This window comes from Hirundo rustica, chromosome 3, assembly GCF_015227805.2.
Source record: "Hirundo rustica isolate bHirRus1 chromosome 3, bHirRus1.pri.v3, whole genome shotgun sequence".
NCBI lineage: Eukaryota > Metazoa > Chordata > Aves > Passeriformes > Hirundinidae > Hirundo > Hirundo rustica.
This window is the reverse complement of record NC_053452.1, coordinates 79815389-79835457: the sequence shown is the minus strand read 5'-3', so window position 1 is coordinate 79835457 and position 20069 is coordinate 79815389. Positions and strand designations below refer to the sequence as shown.

The following is a 20069-nucleotide window of genomic DNA, read 5'->3' as shown; positions in this document are numbered from 1 at the left end:
AGATCTGGTTTGGCATTCGCACCAAAGCACTGAAAAGTCAGAAACAGTTGAGAGAAGTAGCACAAGAATCACACATGTAACAAGAACATAACAGCAGTGGAGGCAGGATATTAATTAGAAAGAAATTACAACATCAAGAGAGGCTTTCCTGAAAAGTGCCACCTAGACAGCTGCAACTTGAAAAAGGAAACTGTCTCATTACATGTCCAGGAGCTGATCCAAGTAGGTGGGCTACCAGCTGTAGGGTCATGCTGAAGATAAATTGTCAGGGAAGACTCCTGCAGAACTCTTGCACAACTTTTCATGCAGCTGCACTTAACACTGAATGGATAAGCTACATAATATTAGCCTCTCACAGAAGATGTACTTCAGGCACCAATTGGTTTCCTTCTGGTTCTGTTCGCAGCAAGATCAAAAAGGGCACAATGGATCATGGCCAACGCTGGGCTGGGGGGCTCCTACCTCAGAGAAAAGCCACTGAAAAATGTGGATCATTTTCTTGGAGGACCAAACACCAGTAACACTGAGATATCCTTGTACTTTGCACTGGTACCACAGTACCACTGGAATGGCATCACAAGCAAATACATCTTTAGGGAAAGAATTTTAAACCATTGACTTTATTAAAATACTTAATACACAGTTTTTAGAGGAATGTACTTACATTTTCTGGAAACTCCACTTAACCCAAATTTTAATTATATATTTAACAAATGACAAAACAGCAGATGAATTCACGCTGTACACCAAAAAGTAGACAAGTCAGGGTATTGTTTTTCATCACCATCATTATTTTCCTGGCACAGACTCTTCTTTGCTTTTTAGCTTCAATCTCTTGAATATCTAGTAGCAGAGAAAGGAGGTTTGCATTTCTCACAGCATTAAACTCATCTGGTCCAAGTAGAAGTCCATTTGTTTCCACCACCTTCATTCAAACCTTCCCCAGGAGTCTCCGCTTCCAAAAAAGCAAAGGTGATTGACCTCTCTGAAAAGCTACAGGTCACAGTGCAAGATGAGTTTGACAGCCAAATGTGAACATGGAGCTCTGTACCTTCTCAGAATCATTACTCTTTCAAAATATCCATTTCAAATCAAGAGTGGGAAAAAAGACACTGCCAAAATACAAGGGCCAAAACACATATATGGACTTAGTGGAATGCACATGGAAGACAGCTTGCAGTGCTGCAACAATGAAGTAAAAGGTAAATCAGAAGCTAGGTCTTGTTGAAATACAAGATGCAAGAGCTGGGCAGGAGAAAGACGGAAATAACCTGGACACATTCTTTAAGAAATGAAATGTCTAGCCTCACGGAGAAGGCTGTAATCATCATCCACACTGCAATTGCCATGAACCATGGAGATCAGTGACAAAGTATGTTATGACAATTTCACTGACAAGTATAATCTGGGGGAAATTATTCATACCGAGCAAAGAAATAATTAACTGCGTGTTTCGATGCAAGATGCACAGAGGATGCATAGGTTTTCACATCAAATTAATAAGGCTCTTTTTAAGAGATCATTTTGCAACCTTGCATAGGTGATATTATATCTTTTCAATAGATAACGTGCAGAAACTATGTACAGTTGAAAAAAAGAACTTTGATGAAAGCATTTTTTCCCCTCAAGTTTTACCATAGTATAAAAAGTAACGTATAGCTCCTTCAGTTCTCTAAAACACATATGAAATATCCCAGAAAGAGAAACCAAGAATGCCATCTAAATGATGCCGTGTGCAAAGTCATAAAGTTTTCATATAGAAAAAAAAAAAAAAATTAAAAAAAGGAGTAAATTTTGTTTACAAACATGAAAACTCATTTAAACAGAAATGCATTTTAGTTTTAACAAATTAGTGACCTTCACTAATCAGACTACTGAATGGATGGATGACTCATACACTAAGTAAATGATAGAAAGAGCCAATTCAATCCCTGCTTGATAAATGGATAGTAAACTTTAAAATCTGCATTTGGTTTCCAATTAATCCCAGCTCAGAACAACTCCTCCCTTAGACAGCCAGACGGCAGCTTCTCAAAACTAATATTACGAACATCTGCCAGTCCGCTGCAACAAAAGCCATTAGGGCATTCACGTGCTTCTTCATTTGGTAAGAAAGAAAAGTCAGCCAGAGGATGAGCACATTGCCACAGGACAGCCAACCCCATCTTTGAAAATGAGCGTCCTGTTCCCTGGGACATTCATCCCCCACCCCAAAATTACTTACTTTTTGCCCTGCAATTATGTAAATCAGAGACTTTCCGTCTGATGTAGCTCTCTTCCACTGAAACTACATTCTCCTTTACACAGGAGTTGCCTGGCATTTGTTTTTGCCATTTTGTGCCTGGATGCAAGACTTCATTATCAGCACTGCGTATTACTCCTGCATATCACAGTGATGTGTACTTTTTAGTAGTATTTACAATGCTATCACTGTGGAGAACTAAGCCCTGTACTAGAAAAAGTCTCTTCAACAGAGACCTTAATACTAAGGATTTGGTACATTTCTGATCTACAGATAAAAAGGAAAAGCTAAAATCAGCCCACTATACATTTGGCATTAGGTTCAAACGTGGGGAAAAAAGCAAACATCCAGCACATTCCCTTGTTTCAAAGGGACACTATTTACAAGAAGAATTCACTTTTTTAATATTTCAACAACAAAAACCCAGCTAATTTTGAAATTAGAGTAATCTAAGGCGGCTTAGTTTTTAATCAACAGAGAACACAACATTGCTGTTTGCTGTTAAACACAAATCTCAGAAATGCAGGGAAACTATGATCTGTTATACTATGGGTGACAAATCACAGCCAGTTTAATAACAAGAGTAAAAAAAAACACTTCTGTTTTTTTTAAACACGGCTCCTAAAAAGTACAGCATCCCAATATTTCCTCAGTTCCGGATTGCTGACATTATAAATTAAAGGTGAAAAGAGATCCATATATAAACAAGGCAGCTTTCCACTGACTTCATTGTACTTGGTTCTTGTCTAAACCTTTGGAAATTTAATCTTCAAATACCATAATGTAAGGTTGAATTTATCCGTTACAAAACAACGTCCATTTGTATGTGGAATTTGGAAAACCAAAACAAAACGAGAACCAAACTCAAAAAACACACACAAGTATTTACAGCAATTCAGATCTCTGTTTTCCCAGCCTTCACACTTGCGTGTCACCTTCTGTAGAACTGTACACACACGAGCCTCTGAGACCAAGACCCTATGTTATGCTACGAGGCCTTTTGGGCGGCGGGGGTGGCATGAGTTCAGTGTCAGGGTCAAGGTGGTGCTTCCGCGTCTGTCCTTGGGAAGCTGCCGCACAGCGGTCGATGAACTCAAACAGCATCTCCTTCGTCACCGGATTCTGGATGCTGTTGCAGACAGCTGGGAACAAAGAACACATTCTCATGTAACTAAACCGATTTGTTCTAGTTGGCACTTCAATAACTTCACCCCCTCTTGGCGAAATAAAAACATACTCTGGCTCAAGTACTAAGCCTTAAACACAGGCTTTGACAAGGTGGTTGTGTCTGGAGTCAGGAATCTCTGCTCTGGTCCCCAGAGAGCAAAGCAATGCCGTGGGCCTCTACTCTCATGGGAGTCTCTCTTTCTAAAACAAACTAAAGGCTTGTGTGTGTGTGTGTGTGTGTGTGTGTGTGTGTAAGGCTTCCTGAAGGAACTATAAAACCACCAAGATCTAACATCCTATTGAGGCAAGGAACAGCAACAAAGGCCTTGTGAGACATGGCTTTGAAACAACATCAAATCCAAGCAGGTGGAAACTAGACTGGCTGCTAATATTGAAAATGTCTGAATTATGGTAGCTTATTTTTTTCACCAATAAGTTCTATAAATGCCTTAAACCTCCAATGCACAGCCCTTTTTTTTAATCTGTATACCTTCATGGGGCAGAAAGACTTGACACCAAGCAAAAGGCATGTCTAGAAAATCAGACCATATGGTAGAGGAGCAGCCACGGTGCAGTATGGTGGCCAAGGCACATGTGCACAGGCACTCCTGGGGTACTTAACATGACTCCCCAGACCACAGTTTGTAAGTCATAGCCCATGGGATTTTATGAAACAAATAAATAGGCTTACTTCATTTGAAACAAATGAATTATTTTTTATTCTTTCCTATATAACTTTGTATTCCTCTAATTAATCCTCCTGACTTAAGAGGATAAAAAAAAAAAAAAAAGAAAAAAGGAGCACGAAATTAAGTGGGAAACCTACAACTATCTTGGAAGAAAGCACAAGATTATTAGAGGATAACTGATATCATGTAAGGGCTGGCCACAGTAAGGATGTAATTTTCATGCAAAACAATCTACTGACCCCCTAGAGTACTAAACATTAGGACTCCTTAAAATGTACATGCAATGTAGCATTGCTACGAATAACAATGATTCTCAAAAGCATTCCTTTCTTTCCTGCAGCATACCAGAACCAAAGGATTACTTTACAATTAATAAAGTGCCTTTCTAGATTTATTTTTAATTATCTCACTATTTTTGAGGAAATAGTGCTTTAAGAGTTGCACAGTATTTGACTTTAGCTGTCAGGAAGCATTATGATTACCAGTAATTTAGGAACAGAATTCGAGTCACATGGCAACTGGTGTAACTCAGTATCAACTTTTGAGCGCTGCCTCAGCTTAATAACTCAAAAAGACCTCCTGTTTTCAATTTGAAACCTAACAAAATCCAAAAGAAAGATTCAGACAGATGTGTACTTTGTTGCTCTTTCAACCATGGGGAAAAATAAATAGCATTTTTCATCAAGGGAAAGCTAATAGAGGAGAGAGGATCTAGAGAAAGAAGTCTCAAATGATAAAATTATAACTTCTGGAGTTTCTGACAAATGATCAAAAGTGAAAACTCAAAGCCAAAGCTTCCTGTTCTGAAAATTCCTATAGAAAATTTGAAATATACCTTAAAAATTCTTCCTATAGCATTTAATTTTCTTCTCCTTTTATATTTTATGAAGTTCACTGTGTTTTGGGGGAAAAAAGGTCAGGAATAACAAAAGTGCTCTACAAATGGAGAAAATGAGAAGAGAAGAAGGACAAATACATATGCTCTTAAGAATGAAGAAAAGAAGAATATGCTGTTCATAAAAACAAACAAACAAACAAACAAATAAAACAAAAACCTCCAGGAAAAAAACAGCTATTGAAATGCTAAGGTAAACCAGAGAAGAAAAATTTAGGTCATGGTCACAAAGAGATGTCATTGTACTTGTATGACTTTTGTGGTCCATTCCTTTTTCCTGACAGGACTGCTCAGCAAGTATTTCAGCTACATTCTGTGCTAGTTCCCTAAGGTGCCACCAGATTTATTATCTCCTGGCAAAATGACCACACTGTGTTTATTCAAGAAAATCTACTCACTGCTCAGGCAGAAATACAAGTAGAAGGGTCTAGAGAAAATCCTACATCAACCCTAGTAATTAGCATGGTCTTAAATATGATTAAACTTCATTTTGGCACTTAACAAAAGTCAGTATCAATATGTTTATTGCTACTCAGCCTTGCACACACTTCTACTCAAACTCTTACACTTCATCTGAAAGTAAGTATCATCTTTTAATTTACAATACTTGGCAAAATATTTTTTTGGTAGAGGAACATAAAAGTCTCACAACTCTGCATGAATATACCCTCACCTTTCATTAGTTTCCCTGCTTCATTGTTTGTGTAACTATTGTTGAAACCCAAGATGACATTTTTCTCCTAGTAATTTTCTAGCCCATCTGCCAAATAATGATTTTGGCATTTTAATGGATTTTTTGTTTAACTAATTCCACTCATAATGTGCCAGTCTGCATTACATCCCAGCAAGCCAACGCAATGCTAGGCACTGATGTCAGCTGAAGCGGTGCTATTGTAAATAAAAACTTTCTTGGCTCTAACTTGAATGGCATGCCCTGCCATTTAAAGTCATCTTTGCACAAGTGTTTGCAGTTCTGCAAAGATTCAGGCACTTGATTCTGTGTTACCTGTTAAATTCTGCATCAGAGTATTGGTTTGACTGAATTTATCTAATAACCCTGCAGCCAAAGGATTCGTGCTATCTAAAAACTAGTGATGATATAAGCATTTGCAAGATAAGGCATTAGTATAGTAAGTTAGGGGAGTCAGGACTCAGACCAGGAATGAAAACACAGAAGACTGCTTTCCCTACTTAAAACAGAACAGAAGTAAAATACCAAAATTTTAGCCTGAGAAACTTCTAAAAAAAATTGTTCTACTCACCCATGGCAGTGCTGTAGGCATTTGGAAAGCTTTTGTCTATCCTCTGTCTCATGAAGACCCAGCTGTTGTTCTCAAACTTGCACTCTATAATTTTGTTGTCATACTGTTTGAGTTCTTTTGTCACCTGTATTACAAAAAGAAAATATTGTTTAGGATAAACAGATTTTAATTCACAATTTTTTTCTTCCTTTTAGGCATAAATAATAGAAGATCAAAAGCTGCCCTGCATTTTTCAGCAACATGCCTCCATCCTACACAAAGAATTGCACAGAATACATCTCCATTTCACATATGCTCAGCTACTCAACTTTTAAAACATACTTTTCAAATTTGCTGTCAATATTCAGCAATTATATTATGATAAAACATCAGCACTGCTTACAGAGGGGGGGAAAAAGTCACTTCTGGCCCAAATGCAAATAGGTTTCCATGGGAATAAACTGCTTCCAGTTTAAGTGCTGCTGCCAGCCTAAGTGCACAAAATGTATTATCCATGTTTCATCAACCTTCTTTGTTGAAGGTCTCACAGCAAAATGTCAGATTTCAATACTGGAAAAAGCTTACAAAAAATCATTCCACTCTTTACATGACTGAGGTTTTTTCTTTTTTCTTTTTTTTTTTTCCTCTTGATTTGTCTTAAAAAATTAAGATTGTAACTTCGAAATAATGTAGACTTTCAAATTACACATACTCTAAATCTCCTTCAGGACTCTATTGATTCATAGACTGTCAGCAGCCAGTATCCTGAGCTATTTGTCTTTCTATCTGGCAACACTGTGTGGTTTGGAAATGTAGTTTATATGCATTGGACTTTGTAGTTGTTTTGGCTACTTCATCCTGTGCATCCTAATCTAAGATACAATGCAAAATTTTCATGTAACCATGGAAACCTGAGAACCTTATCTAACGCTTTAACAATTTTACCCATATACTTCACTTTGTTCCAAAGAGCCTCTTCAGCAATATAAAGATGTATTTAACTGCTAGCTATGCTTAGTTGCTGTAGTTTGCCAATAAAAAGCTGTACAAGGTAATGTGTAACACTTTGGATTCAGGATCTTATGCATAAGCGCTCTTATAAAAAGGAGGTGGTTATTGCAATTCATTAGCATAATTTTTCACCTCTGTTGTCTACTTGCTCCTGAGCAGCGACACGGGAATTTACCACTGTCAGAGAGATGCAGATTTGAAAAAGGCCATAGCTGTCTCCAGACCGCTTAATAGCACATACAGTGGAAAAACCCATGAACCTCCCTTCCATTAACTCCCAGATAAAGATAATTAATTAAGGAAATGGTCCTGAGCATGAATCAAGTCCTCCTATACTGCATAGTACAAGATTTGATAAGCAGAATCCTAACGTTGTTGGTATTTAACCTGAATACTTGTGTTCACTCCTGGACAACGAGCCCTAGGATTCTACTTGTCAAGTGAATATGGAACTTTAAGAAAATGTTGTAAAACTCGCTTACAATTGAGTCCTGTCCTGCTGCAGGACTGACAGAGTTTGAGTAGGTTTTTGTGTCACACATTATTCTTTATCCATTCCAGCACCTGCAAAGAGTGTTTTTCCTCAAATCATTTATTCCCTAAGTGAAGTTTGTGTTTCCTGTTGATCATTAGATTGCTCAGATTAGCAATCTTTTCCTTTGCAGAATGCTCTGCACAGCACTGCATTTCTTCCCTCCGCACTGAAAAGCTACATGCAGAACAGAGGTTTGACAGACACATGTTTATGGATGCATTACGTTTCATTAGGTGTATGCAGGAAAACACAACATCCCTTTCCAGCGTACTATGGATATATAAACCCAGGAAGAAACTCCTGGCTATGCAGTGCCTTGTATGCAGTACATTATTTTGAAAACGGCTGCCTAGTGGAAGTGGGGGCAGCAGGAGGTATGGCCACATGTCTGATTTTCTGCCAAAGCAGGGAAATGTTAGAAAGATCACCTGACAGAGAAGGAAATGCATAAAATTGCAGGTAATGACTTCAACTAAACACCCACCTCATAAGGTTTTCTCATGACCTATCATTCTTCTAGTGTTCAGATGCCCAGAATAGCAATAAATTAGATGGCAGCTTTATCTGACTGTGGCAATTAAGCAATATTATTAACTATCGAGAGACTTGCTTGGACATTCATTAACAATCTGGAAGATGGATCTTTCTACAAAATATGAACACCTGCCAAAGCATTGACTTAAATGAATTTTCCTATGAGAAAACTGGTGATCACAGCCTTTAACAATTGCAAGTTGTAGTAATTACTTTACAAAGGAAGAAATATAGCAACTACTCTGCCCTGTACTTTGTTAAGTGACCTTAGTCTTACAAAGGTACTTATTCTAATATAAAAGAACCTTTCAACAACTGCTGGGCATTTGATTTAAAAGTACAAGTATTCTGAGCAAAATACACTTTCAGTATTAAAAACACTCTTCCACTATTGCATCTTAGTAGACTTCTAAATAGTTATTGTTTATACAAAAGACTGAACAAGGCCGCAGTGATTCTTGTATCCATAATTGACACCCTACATCTACCTATCATGCATATGCTACTTTCTGGTATTAAAATTGGGACAGGGAAACCCTCAAATTTAACTGTCTAGAAATTCCTTCCATTTGGGAATTAATTCTGAGCTCCTCAGCACAGTGTCTTTTCAGCTCTCCCTTTGCAGTGTGTTCATCCCTCCTTCTTCCCTTTAAATATTACAGTCCCTAGCACTATTCAAATAATGCACCATCACTTCTTTTCCTGAGTGGTACTTCTAGCTTCTAATGCTTCACAGAAGGTGAATTAGGAATGATGGCAGTTCTCAGCCAAAATGCTTATCCTCAGTGCTGGTACAGCGCCAGTGTTTCTGCCATACTGTTGATAAAAGGCCTTGAACCAGCATTCAGCAATTTCAAGACAGAAACTCCCACCACACTAAGGACTCCATGGAGCCTGCCTTAATTAAACATTTATTCCTTAGTTTATTTTTGGGCAGCCAGTCAGAATTAGAATCCCAAAGGATCAAGTCTTGGACATGGGGTTGTCAGAGGTGGTGTGCATCAGAACAGTAGCACTGGTCTGGGCAACAACTGTGTCCTGGGCAAGGACGAACGCCAACCTGTACACTTATTTCTTTTCAAGAGGAAGGAAATTGTTCAGCAGCAGCAATGTTCAGTGTTCTTGCTTGTACTTGATCTAATTATCAGGAACCTGCCTATCTGCCCAACGGAAATATTTTCCAAAATCACAGAGGAGCATCCTTTTGGAAGCTGATTCACTACATTACTGCTGGTCTGCAAGGTGGGTTGGAAAAAAACGGGCTTGAGCTGCATCCCCATTTCAGCAATAGTTCATTATCAAATCAGACTGGTGTAATACAAGACCACTGCCTAAGAATGTCAGATTACATGATTGTATCTTCCCTGCCCTGCTGAGAAAGGCTTTCCCCACCATCATCATCTAGTCCATTCACTGCGAAGAACTTCAGTGGCATAAGCTTATTTCTTTTTCTAAGAATGAAGACAGTTAAGGCCTAGGAAATCTCTCAATTTCCAGGCTCCTTCTATCCCCTATGTTCTGAAAGAAATTAAAAATATCTTAAAATTTAAAATATCTAACCCATTTAAAATTTTCTTGCCAAGGCTGAATAACGGAGTCGACATGGATAACATGCAGCCACAGTTTATGTAAAATTAGAGCAAAATGTGAAAAAACCCTAATATATCCAGCTGAGAAAGAGATGAAATAATTTAAATTGAATGTAGTTAGCTCCAGTCTCATGAAGATGCCTTTGCTAGCTCTGCTGACTACCAGCAGCCAATGCTTTCTGTGTCTCTCCACAGGGCACCTGACTGTCAGACTGGTCCATCATTCCACCCAAACATTGGTCTCATCACCCTTAACCTTGAAGGAGAATGAAATTCCTGGGCAAGCCCCTACCCCACAATAAGTTGGTATTTCAGAAAGCATGTTACAATGGACAGGCTTAAATTTTACAAATGCATCTACTTTCCCCATTTTCAAGTTCTTTAGAAAGAAAAAAGGAGATAAGCCTTTAGATAAATGGAGACTTGGCTGAAAGAAGCCTTATGTTTCCATACGCATGTTTTTTTCTAAGCAATTGAAATTATTTCAGTTTAGTAAATAATCCCCTTTGAAGAAAGTGATGTTTGCTTGCTTTAAGAAGCAAAATCTTAAAACATTCAATTTCAAAATCCTTCTCTCTTTAAATGCCTTTTTGCTGCACTTTCCCCCCTATTACCAAACGTAGATAGAAAAACATTCTTCAATCCATAAATTTCTATTCTTACTCCACACCCCTAGTCATCAGCCAATCTTTAAGGTCCCAGAAGAAAAGATCATAATAGTAGAAACAGAAAACCTTCACTTCCATGAAAGAAAAAAAAAATATGAGCAAAAGCAGCTGTTGAAATCCTACAAAATTAAAAACATCTTTATCTTCAAATACAGAATTAAAAAGCAAAAGGAACCATAACATAAAGGCAAGATGCATTCTAAATGCAATGAGTTTCTATCTTCTAAGAAGAATCTGCCTTTTTTATAGCTAGCATGAGCAATGAAGGCATTTCCTTTTGATATGCTCAAATACACAAACTGTTTGCTTTCTTTTTTTAAACTTAAGTTCCAGTGCCTGGAGGCAAGAAAAGTTTAGAGCTGCAACATAAGGCCCAGAAAGTAATTCTTCCTCTTACTGATATCATAACTACATTTTCCCCATTAGGATACATTCCCACAGCCAAAGCAAACAAGTCAAAGAGGCACATCCCAAAATAAATGATCGACTGTGTGGTCATGACGGAGAAACTTTTTGGTTGCTTCCCAGTCTCCAACTGCAGGAGAACTGGAGTCTCCACACCTCCCTTAGGAGGTCACCCTGCAACACTAATCACATTTTTGTAAGAACTGTCCAAACCCATGAGATGTGTGAGCTCTGTCCTGAGGGTATTGGGATATATTCAGCCACAAATGACAGCCTAGTAAATAAAATCTCTATAGCAAAACACCACATCACATATTCCAGTTTCTGCATTAGTCTCCAATACCGTGAGTGCTCACAATTGCAAAGTATGATAGACTTTATTTCCAAACTTCCCCGGTGGTGTGGAATGTCCAACAGGGAGAATTAAGCTGCCCACTGGTACCATGACTCCACAGCATAGGGTAACATCTGAAGATAAGGGAGATGCAATCACAACAGTCAGGGAACAAAAATAATGGGAATTTGAAGAAACAAAGGGTCAAGACTTCTTGAAGGAATAAAATGGAGACAGAAAAAATAAAGAAGCAGCAGTAACAAAATAAAACAGCTTCTGAAGATAGAAAGATAAGCCAAGCTCAAAGCAAGATCTTTTTCAAGACCAAACACTTAAAGGTGAGGAACTCCAAGGATATTCATGTCAAACCAAGGCAATTAGGAGGAAATTAAGTGTTTAGAAACGGATCCTTCGAAAGCACTCTTACATGTGATTGCTGGTGAGGTCATCAATATAAGAAATACTAATGATTTGAGTAAGAACACCTGAGTCAGTAGACATGAAGTTATTAGAGCCCCCAGCACTTACAGGGCACAGTCCAGCACCTAACACAGATCCCAAGATCATCATTCAGTGCTTCTTCCTTGGACTCTTGGACTGTTTGTTCAGATGCTTTTGAAAAACTTTTTCTCCATTCACATAAAGTACCTCATGATTTTCATAATCAAACTTCCCAAAGAATAAAAAATTTACAAGACAGTTACTAAATGCCTGTTCACATAAATCAGGTACACTGAACCACGTAAATACTGCCTGCTGGAAAAAGTTAATCAGTTAATCTGCTTTGCACTTTTGCTCAAGCCCAAACAGATTTTGTAATGCAGCTTAATATCAATTTACATGATTCAAGAAATTATTTTATCAAACCATAGATTTCTTGCTAAACTAAACGTACTGATTGTGCTTCCTTTTTAAGGAATGTATCACCCAACAAATGGTGATCAGCTTGGGTAAACACAAGGCAGTTGAAATGGTTATTTAACATTAATAAATCCTTCTAAGTGCAACTATGCTGCTTCTTATGTACAATCTTATGTATTGGATATGCTCCAATTTTGAGATGTCATACCTGAAAAAGAATATTAAGAAATATAAAATTTTAGCACTTTGGTTCATGCCTCATTAAACCACAATGTTAACACCAAGCACTGTAGAATCACAGGAAAAGCAAAAAAAGAAAAATCATGTTTCCAAATTACAAGAATGAGGCTTTTTAAAATTATGGGGTTTTTTGTTTGTTTTTGACTTCCAGTGTCTAGCACTCTCAGTTCATTATTCAGTCTTTCTTTTTAATATATAATATTTTTCCAAAGAATCTCTCATTCTTACATGTAGTAATTAAAAGTACGGATACTGCTTTCTGATACCTATAATGGGTTGGAGTCCTGGGGTTTTCCTGGCAAGCGACAGATGAAAACATCAGAAATTAAAAGCCTTCTTCTTATCAGTGATATTACAAGTTTAATGACTTTCAGTGCCAGCTGGAAATATGTTGCTTATGTATCCTGGAAGGTCTCCTGTACATCTGACCTTGCAACACCATTTGAACTATCTGTAAGAAACCCATGTTTTCCTGAGCTTTGCTTTTGACTCTCAGAGGAACGCACCGGTATCTATGACAAAGCACGTAACCGGTAACTGCTTAGACCAAGCTGTGGAACTAGACATGTGTTTGCACAAAGGTTTTGCTCAATCATCACTCTTCTAGATTTCTTTTTTTTAATACTTTTATACATCTCATTTTACTCAGTGGTAAAGCCATTTGCCACGGCAAACCAATAAACTCTGAACACTTTTGGGCATTATAACTCAGGCGTCTACATTACTCAAAGAGCAGTTGACCTTCCTCCTAGACACTGCCATCTCCACCTAACTCCTCAGAGAACTCTAAAGCTTTAAAAAATCCTATTTTCTTTTAATCATCATCAAGAATGGGACACAGAGATTTGGGTGTCCATTCACATCTTGAACAGTTAAATGAAACAAAGTAATAAACGATTGTCCTCCTAGATCGATATCCCTTGCCCCTGCACTCTAATCATCACAGGTCTCTGAATTAAAGGAAGAAAATCTGTACATCTCTGTAAAAACTGAGAAATGGGAGAATTCTGTGCTGAGGATTTGTGAACTTGGCATAGTTCTGCTGTGACAAGTTCTTAAATAAAGTCTTACTGAAAAAGCAGCTCATACAATTCTGACCCTCAGCATGCTGATGAAAGAGCAAGAAACTCTCAGGGGAATTGCAAAAACACCAAGGCATTAAGAGAGCAGCAACAGAGCTCTCAAAGTAAGTTGTCAGTGTGACCTTACTGCAGAAAGGATGTGTGTTTGGTGTAAACAGAGCTTCACCTGCTCTACAGCTCATGAATTTGTAGGGAGAGGTAAAGAACAATGCTCTGCAAAGCACCTGGGTTAACTTGGTAGAGGCCAAAGACAGCCACCTTGCATTTAGCGCATCATAAATAATTGTGCTAATAATAATAATAATAATAATCCCTGGAGTCAGCACTGAAACTTGAAAGTGTTTAAGTTCCAAAGAAAAACAGGCAGATGCAAGCATAGTAGGAAAATGCTACAGCAAACTGCAGAACTGTTCAGCAGGTTATACAAAAAACTAATTAAAAAAAAAAAAAACAACAAAAAACCTGACAAAAGGCCTTTCCGTGAAGGATAAGGACTTCACAGGAGGTTTCTGAAGAAAAACCACCCCATCAGAAAGGTAAGCAATTGTATGAGGGGGAAGAGAACAAGGACATACAAGGACAATGCAATCTGGCAAAAAAAGGTGAAATAATAACATAGAAGTCATTCTGGGAGAAAATATTTCACTCACAGCCTGATAGATTTTGAGGACTGTACCTCTACTTGCCACGAGCTAGCTTGTGAAAGCCAGTCTTAACCCTCATTTGTGCTTTGTTCACTCAGAATGCTTTTGCAAAAAGGAGTCTGCCCCAAACAGGGAGCACTGCATAATGAGACACAAAGATCCAGGAGACAAGTTATACATTACTAGTAAAGAATATAGTTTGAAAACACCACTTATCTCATTCATGAATTATTAATTTCTTAAGTCTTATTATTCTCAGTTTGCAAATGGGGAAGAAAGAGATAGTTTGTGGCCACACCACAGGGAAAGCATTTACCCCCCATTAGGTTTTCTAAACCCAATCTTAATTACCCCTCAGGTACTTACACTCATGCTACCAAGAAATCTTGTGACACAGGGCAGCTGAAATCCTGTTAATAATTTATCAGTAGAAACCCAAACAAGTCTTCCAGAGACAAAGCAATGCTATCCCTATTTTATAATCACTTTGGCAACACTACTCCTATACTTCAAAATAAATGAAAGAGAACTTAGATGATTGTGTCAGAATAGGATGAGGAGTTTTTCTGACATTTGCTGCCTTTCACATGCTGGAATTCACCTTGAATAGAATGGATATCCAGACAGCTGCTTGTGCTTCTCCCACAGAGATTTTACAGGGTACTTTCTCATATTACTGTTTTTCATCTGTTCTCTGTACCCAAGCTCTTGCTATTGTAGGAGTCTAAGTCAATCTTGTTTTACCTGTACTTATTACACCATACACGGGATTCTGTCACATGCTGTCAGACAACCAGGGATGGGTTAGAGGGAGACTTCACAGGGCTGGGCCATCAGGAGCTTCCCAGAAGCCTTTCTATGGAAGGAAAAACTACTTTTACAAGTTCAGACACTATGTGATGGCTATTCATGTGGAATCCAGCTCTAGAAGCTGTTATCCTTGTAAGTTATATGCCTCTGAGCAGCTTCAGAAAATCAATTAGCCCACACTAGTGTTACCAGGATTGGGCCCTAAGCCTAATTCTTGTTATTTCTTATCTGTCTTCTGAAATGTTCTTCGAAACCATGGGTTAATACTCTTTCATAAAGATGCCAAATCATATCAGAATACACCAAAAGAAATCTAAGCTAGAATCTAAAGTATCAAGTAATTGCAAGTGAGTCTTTTAAACCCACTTTTACTGGTAACAACACACAGCTTTCAAATTACAGCCATTAAGAATCATATTCTTTTCTTCCATTTAGATCCCAAACAACCACTTGCTTAAAGTCTTTTCCCCATAAATCAAAATTCACCACCGAGAACAACTGTGTCAACACTATAAGGAAATTTGTTTGCTGTGTTAAATTGGGCTTCAAAAGCATGAACTGAACACACATTTGTGATCACAAGTAATGCCTCCTCTTATATCCATCCAAAGTGTTTACCTTATTACAGCTTATTATAAATGTACTGTCTAAAATGCAGCAGCATGACTGTTCCATTTCCAGGCCCTAATTTTATGATAATCATATGTAATATATTCATATGTCTACTTCACTGTCTAACAAAGCCCGAACTGGTTTCTTAGCAGATCTGATTCCCCCATGGTTCTAATTTCTTTGCCTCAGAACGCTACTGAAAAACAACATTAAGAAAGATATAATCAAAATCTTACTTTGTATTTTATACTATAGTAGGCAAGCAAAGGAATATATCATTGGAGGCTGGATTTGGCATACTGACTCTATCAAATACTGGTATCTAAGTGATATGTAAATTATTAAACATGCCATGCAAGCATTATGAGAAAAATGGGGGAAGGGAGCAAGATTATAAATTTATAAATCTTTTCAACATCTAGAAATCCTATTAATAGTTGAAAATGTTGAGACTGTACAGAGAGAATGTGCAGATAAACTAAGACCAGAAATAGCAAACTTGCTTTTAATCTCCCATATTTAATATGTGTTTCGGTTTTTGCCTAGAACATATTTACAAAAAATAGTAACTTTTTTCTTCATAAATTTCAGAGGCAATTCCTAGTCACTCACAAATCTGACACTAGAACATAGAGAGATTTACAGGACTTGCAGGAAATACAAATTCTTTTGATCCCCATCTACTTCATTAGACTGAATGGACTGTCATTAGCCAAGTGTCCTAAGAACCAAAGGGTTGAGCCAGAGAGGAAAGCTCAGTCTTGCTCATTGTAGCTTTTACACAGGACATGTAATATTTTTTTAGAACAATGTCAGATCTTAAAATCAGAGAAGTCTCTTACAGCAGAATAAAATCTTATTTTTTAATGACATTTTCAGGATTTGAATTTGCATTATATATCTGTTTTGGCTGGAGTAGCACTAATTTTCTTCACAGTGGCTGGTGTGGGGTTTGTGTTTAGGATTTGTGCTGAACACCGTGCTGATGATGTGGAGATGTTTTTGTTATTGCTGAGCGGAGCTTACACCAATCAATGCTTTTCCTGATTTTTGTACTGCCGTGCTGGGAAGGGGGCTGGGGGTGCTTGGGAGGCTGGGAGGAGACACAGCCAGGACAGGTGGCCCAATGACCAAAGGGACATTCCAGACCATGGAACACAGTGCTCAGTATATAAGGCAGGGGGAAAAGAAGGAGGGGTGGGAAGATGTTTGCAGTGATGGTCTTTGTCTTTCCAAATCATCATTAGGTGTGATAGGGCCCTGCCCTCCTGGGGATGGCAGAACACCCGCCTGCCCATGGGAAGAGGTGAATTCATTCCTTGCTTTGCTTGTGTGCACAACTTTTGCTTTCCCTATTAAACTGTCTCTACCTCAATTCATGAGTTTTTTACCTAACCTTTACCTTATTCTTTCCCAGGTTCTGCTACTGGGGGAGAGTGAGTTGTTAATGAGCCTTGGCTGCTGGATGGACTTAAACCATGATAATAATACAGCACAAACTTTTATCTTTGTAATACATCACAAAAAAAGTCAAACTACAATGATTTTTAAAACCCTGATATTTTGACAGGGCATTCTTACACCTGATTGCTGAGGCTGGACTTCACAGCACTGACTTTCTTTTTGTAAATAATGAGTTTTTTAATATGATGAGTTTTAGGTGACTGTTAGAATCACTTGAATGAGGAAACTGATAAATGCCTTGATGAAACACTGCAATAATATACAACACAAAGCCAAGTGGAGCCAAACAATGATAACAACAAAAATAATCTCAGCAACGCTATGACATCAAAATAATAAAGCAAAGATGCGTTGGGAAAAAAGCTGCAAATGTCATGTTAGGGATTTTTCATCCTTCAAAGATTTCAATTAGAAGGAAAATAATCTTTTTTTCTCATTACAGATAATACACCACAACAAAAAGATTAATAGCTGCTGACTTAACACAGACTTTCGAAAATTAGCTTTGATCAAAGGAAGTGCTGTAGTGAAAGTCAACTGCCCTAACCCACTTCTCATCTGCCTTATAGCATTGAGCTGGCATGAACTCCCTCCCCTTTCTTGAATGGTTTCCTTTAAACTTCAAAGCCTACCTGGCTTTGAGGCTTAAGACACAGAAAGCTTTTTCCTTCTTCTTCAAAAGCAATTAATGACATGATGTATAAATCTGACCTACAATTTAGTATCTAAGAACACAGGTCTTCTTGATCACTGTGGAGCTACAGAACGTAAGGGGCTCGACAGAGAAGTTAATCGTGGCTCAGTAACTGCAAATGGTTTCAGGGTGCCTGCCAGCTGATGAGGTCAGTCTGCTGAAAGAAAGGTAAGCAAGGGCTAATCTATCAATGGCATAAATTTGTCGATAAATGAGGCTACAGAGGGATTCTTACTGCTTTACCTTTTATTGCAAGCTCCTCTTTCCTTTCCATGACTCATTATTAATGAGTCTGCAGAGTTTGGAAGCCAGATTTCCCAGGACACCACGGTAATGGATGTGGGGTGGGGCAACACAGACTGCAGTAATCATGAGGCAGAGGAATGGACAATATTCATGGATTTGCAAGAGTCACAACTGGCTACAAAAGATAAAATGGATTTTGCAAGATGTGGTCTGAGAAACATATAAACTTCTTTGTCTGTTTGGGCAGCAGTGTTTCCAGAGAAATTAATAAGGACTGAATTTTTGTTTCCCTATCAGCTAAAAGAGATTGCAATTTTGAATCGTGAGTGCTGATAACAGGAAATAAATAATGGTTTAATAGTTGGTCCGGCCGAAGCCCTGAAAGATAGGAAGTCTGGGAAAGCCCACTGTACATGAGCACACTTTTCATGGTTTTGTCAATATATTTTGTCCATACATATGTGGGATCAATAATGAAGTAAGCAAGCAACATTTAGTCTTCATTCTTATTTCACGAAATGACTTCACCCTCTTGGTCTGCAAAAGCTAACTCAAGCAAAGCCAAGAAAAGTCTCTTGAGTTTTCTAACCATATGACATCTCCAAGAAAACCCTTGTCATAAAGCTGATTCCTGCAAAGATCTCTGCATGGGCCAATTCTTAAATTCCCCAGAATTCTGAGCCTCATTTGAGTTCTCTGCTCAACTGTTACACTTGTACACTTTGAGCTGCTGTTCTCCCCTACCTAAGGCCCAGGACCAAAACAGCTTTAGCTCCCTAACAAATACAGTTAAAAACATTTGTTTTGCTTTTCACATGGTGTAATGGTGTTTCAAGTAACACATAAACCCTTTCTAGTGACAGCCAGTGACACTAACAAGTCATCCAGGAAAAAATAAATCCTTAAAAGTTCTTCCCTAGAAGAACTGAGATAAGAAAAGAGAAATAATAATAATAATAATAATAATAATTTAAAAAAAAAAAAAAGGTAACAGCAATGGTAACTCTATAAACCTGTTATCCAATAATCTCAAAGTGCATTCTTACACACCTGTAATGTGTATAAGTAACTTGTAATGTTAAACTCATTTCATTAACACACTTTAGATAAAACAGCTGTATATACGTAATTGTGCAGTTGAGAAGTCCCAGGTAAAAAGGAGTTGATTTGTCAGGCAAGAGCGCACACAGTGGGGAAATTAATGAAAAAGCCTTAGTTTGTAGTTTACTGCTATAACTACTAGCACTAATTACTAATCAGTAATTAGTTAGTACAGATTTTTCCTTAAAGTTCTGAATGAAATATTAACAAGGTAGTAATTAAGTAATTCAAGGTCCATTTGCTTTAGTGTTTGCATTAGCATTAACTTTAGTATTGTAAATCCAAAACCTGACTCACTGATCTATAAATGTCCTTCTAAATTAATCAGAGACGTCCTTTGCTTTCATTCTATTGAAGTGGAATTATTCTGAAACCTCTTTCTATTGCACTAATGGTATCCAAAGTGTAACAAGTGGAAAGAGAACGCAATGATATGGTAAAATGCAGTAATTGTACCTTGCATTATTTTCTAAAAGAACAAAAACATTCTTGCCTCTAATCCTGCTTTTGTATATTCCTTTACATTGCTTCTGCCTCTTCCAGCCTTTTCCCTACACCCCAGAAAGGTTTAAAAGAAATGCTACAACATGTAGTTAATCTGCTCCTGCAATGATCACCAATCAAGCATGGCTAACCATGACCCACTAACGAAATGAAGCAGAAGCTGGGTTGCACTTGTGTGTACTACTGTTAAATTACACCTGGGTAGGTTAATGTTAATTATGACACTAATGAGGCATTTTATTTCTTGTGTGGTACAGGAGGAACACACAGGCAGTGGGCAGCTCCTCAAGGCAGTGAGGACCATGGTCAGTATTAACCACCTCTGCAAGGGGCAGGAGGTTCCAGAGCTCTGTTTGGCTAGAGCCTTTACTGCCTCCCACTTAAAACACCATCAGGGTCTTGGCTAACCCAGTGAGAGCCCACGGATGACTTCTGCACAGTTAAGTGAGACAACTGTCTTCCAGCAGACCCCAGGTAATTAATTCCGTTCTGAAACAATGC

At 38.0% G+C, this 20069-nt stretch overlaps 1 protein-coding gene across 1 annotated transcript in view; it reads right to left on the bottom strand.

Annotated features, from left to right (window-relative positions):
* Positions 1 to 603: 603 nt before the first annotated feature.
* The window catches only part of RNGTT (RNA guanylyltransferase and 5'-phosphatase), a 173669-nt gene continuing 154203 nt past the window's right edge, over positions 604 to 20069 (bottom strand). Inside the window, exons 15-16 of the mRNA XM_040059755.2 lie at positions 6256 to 6379; positions 604 to 3384 (exon numbers count right to left, since the gene is read on the bottom strand). Coding sequence (XP_039915689.1) covers positions 3221 to 3384; positions 6256 to 6379 — 288 coding nt within the window. The 3' untranslated portion in view covers positions 604 to 3220. The remainder of the gene's footprint in view (positions 3385 to 6255; positions 6380 to 20069) is intronic.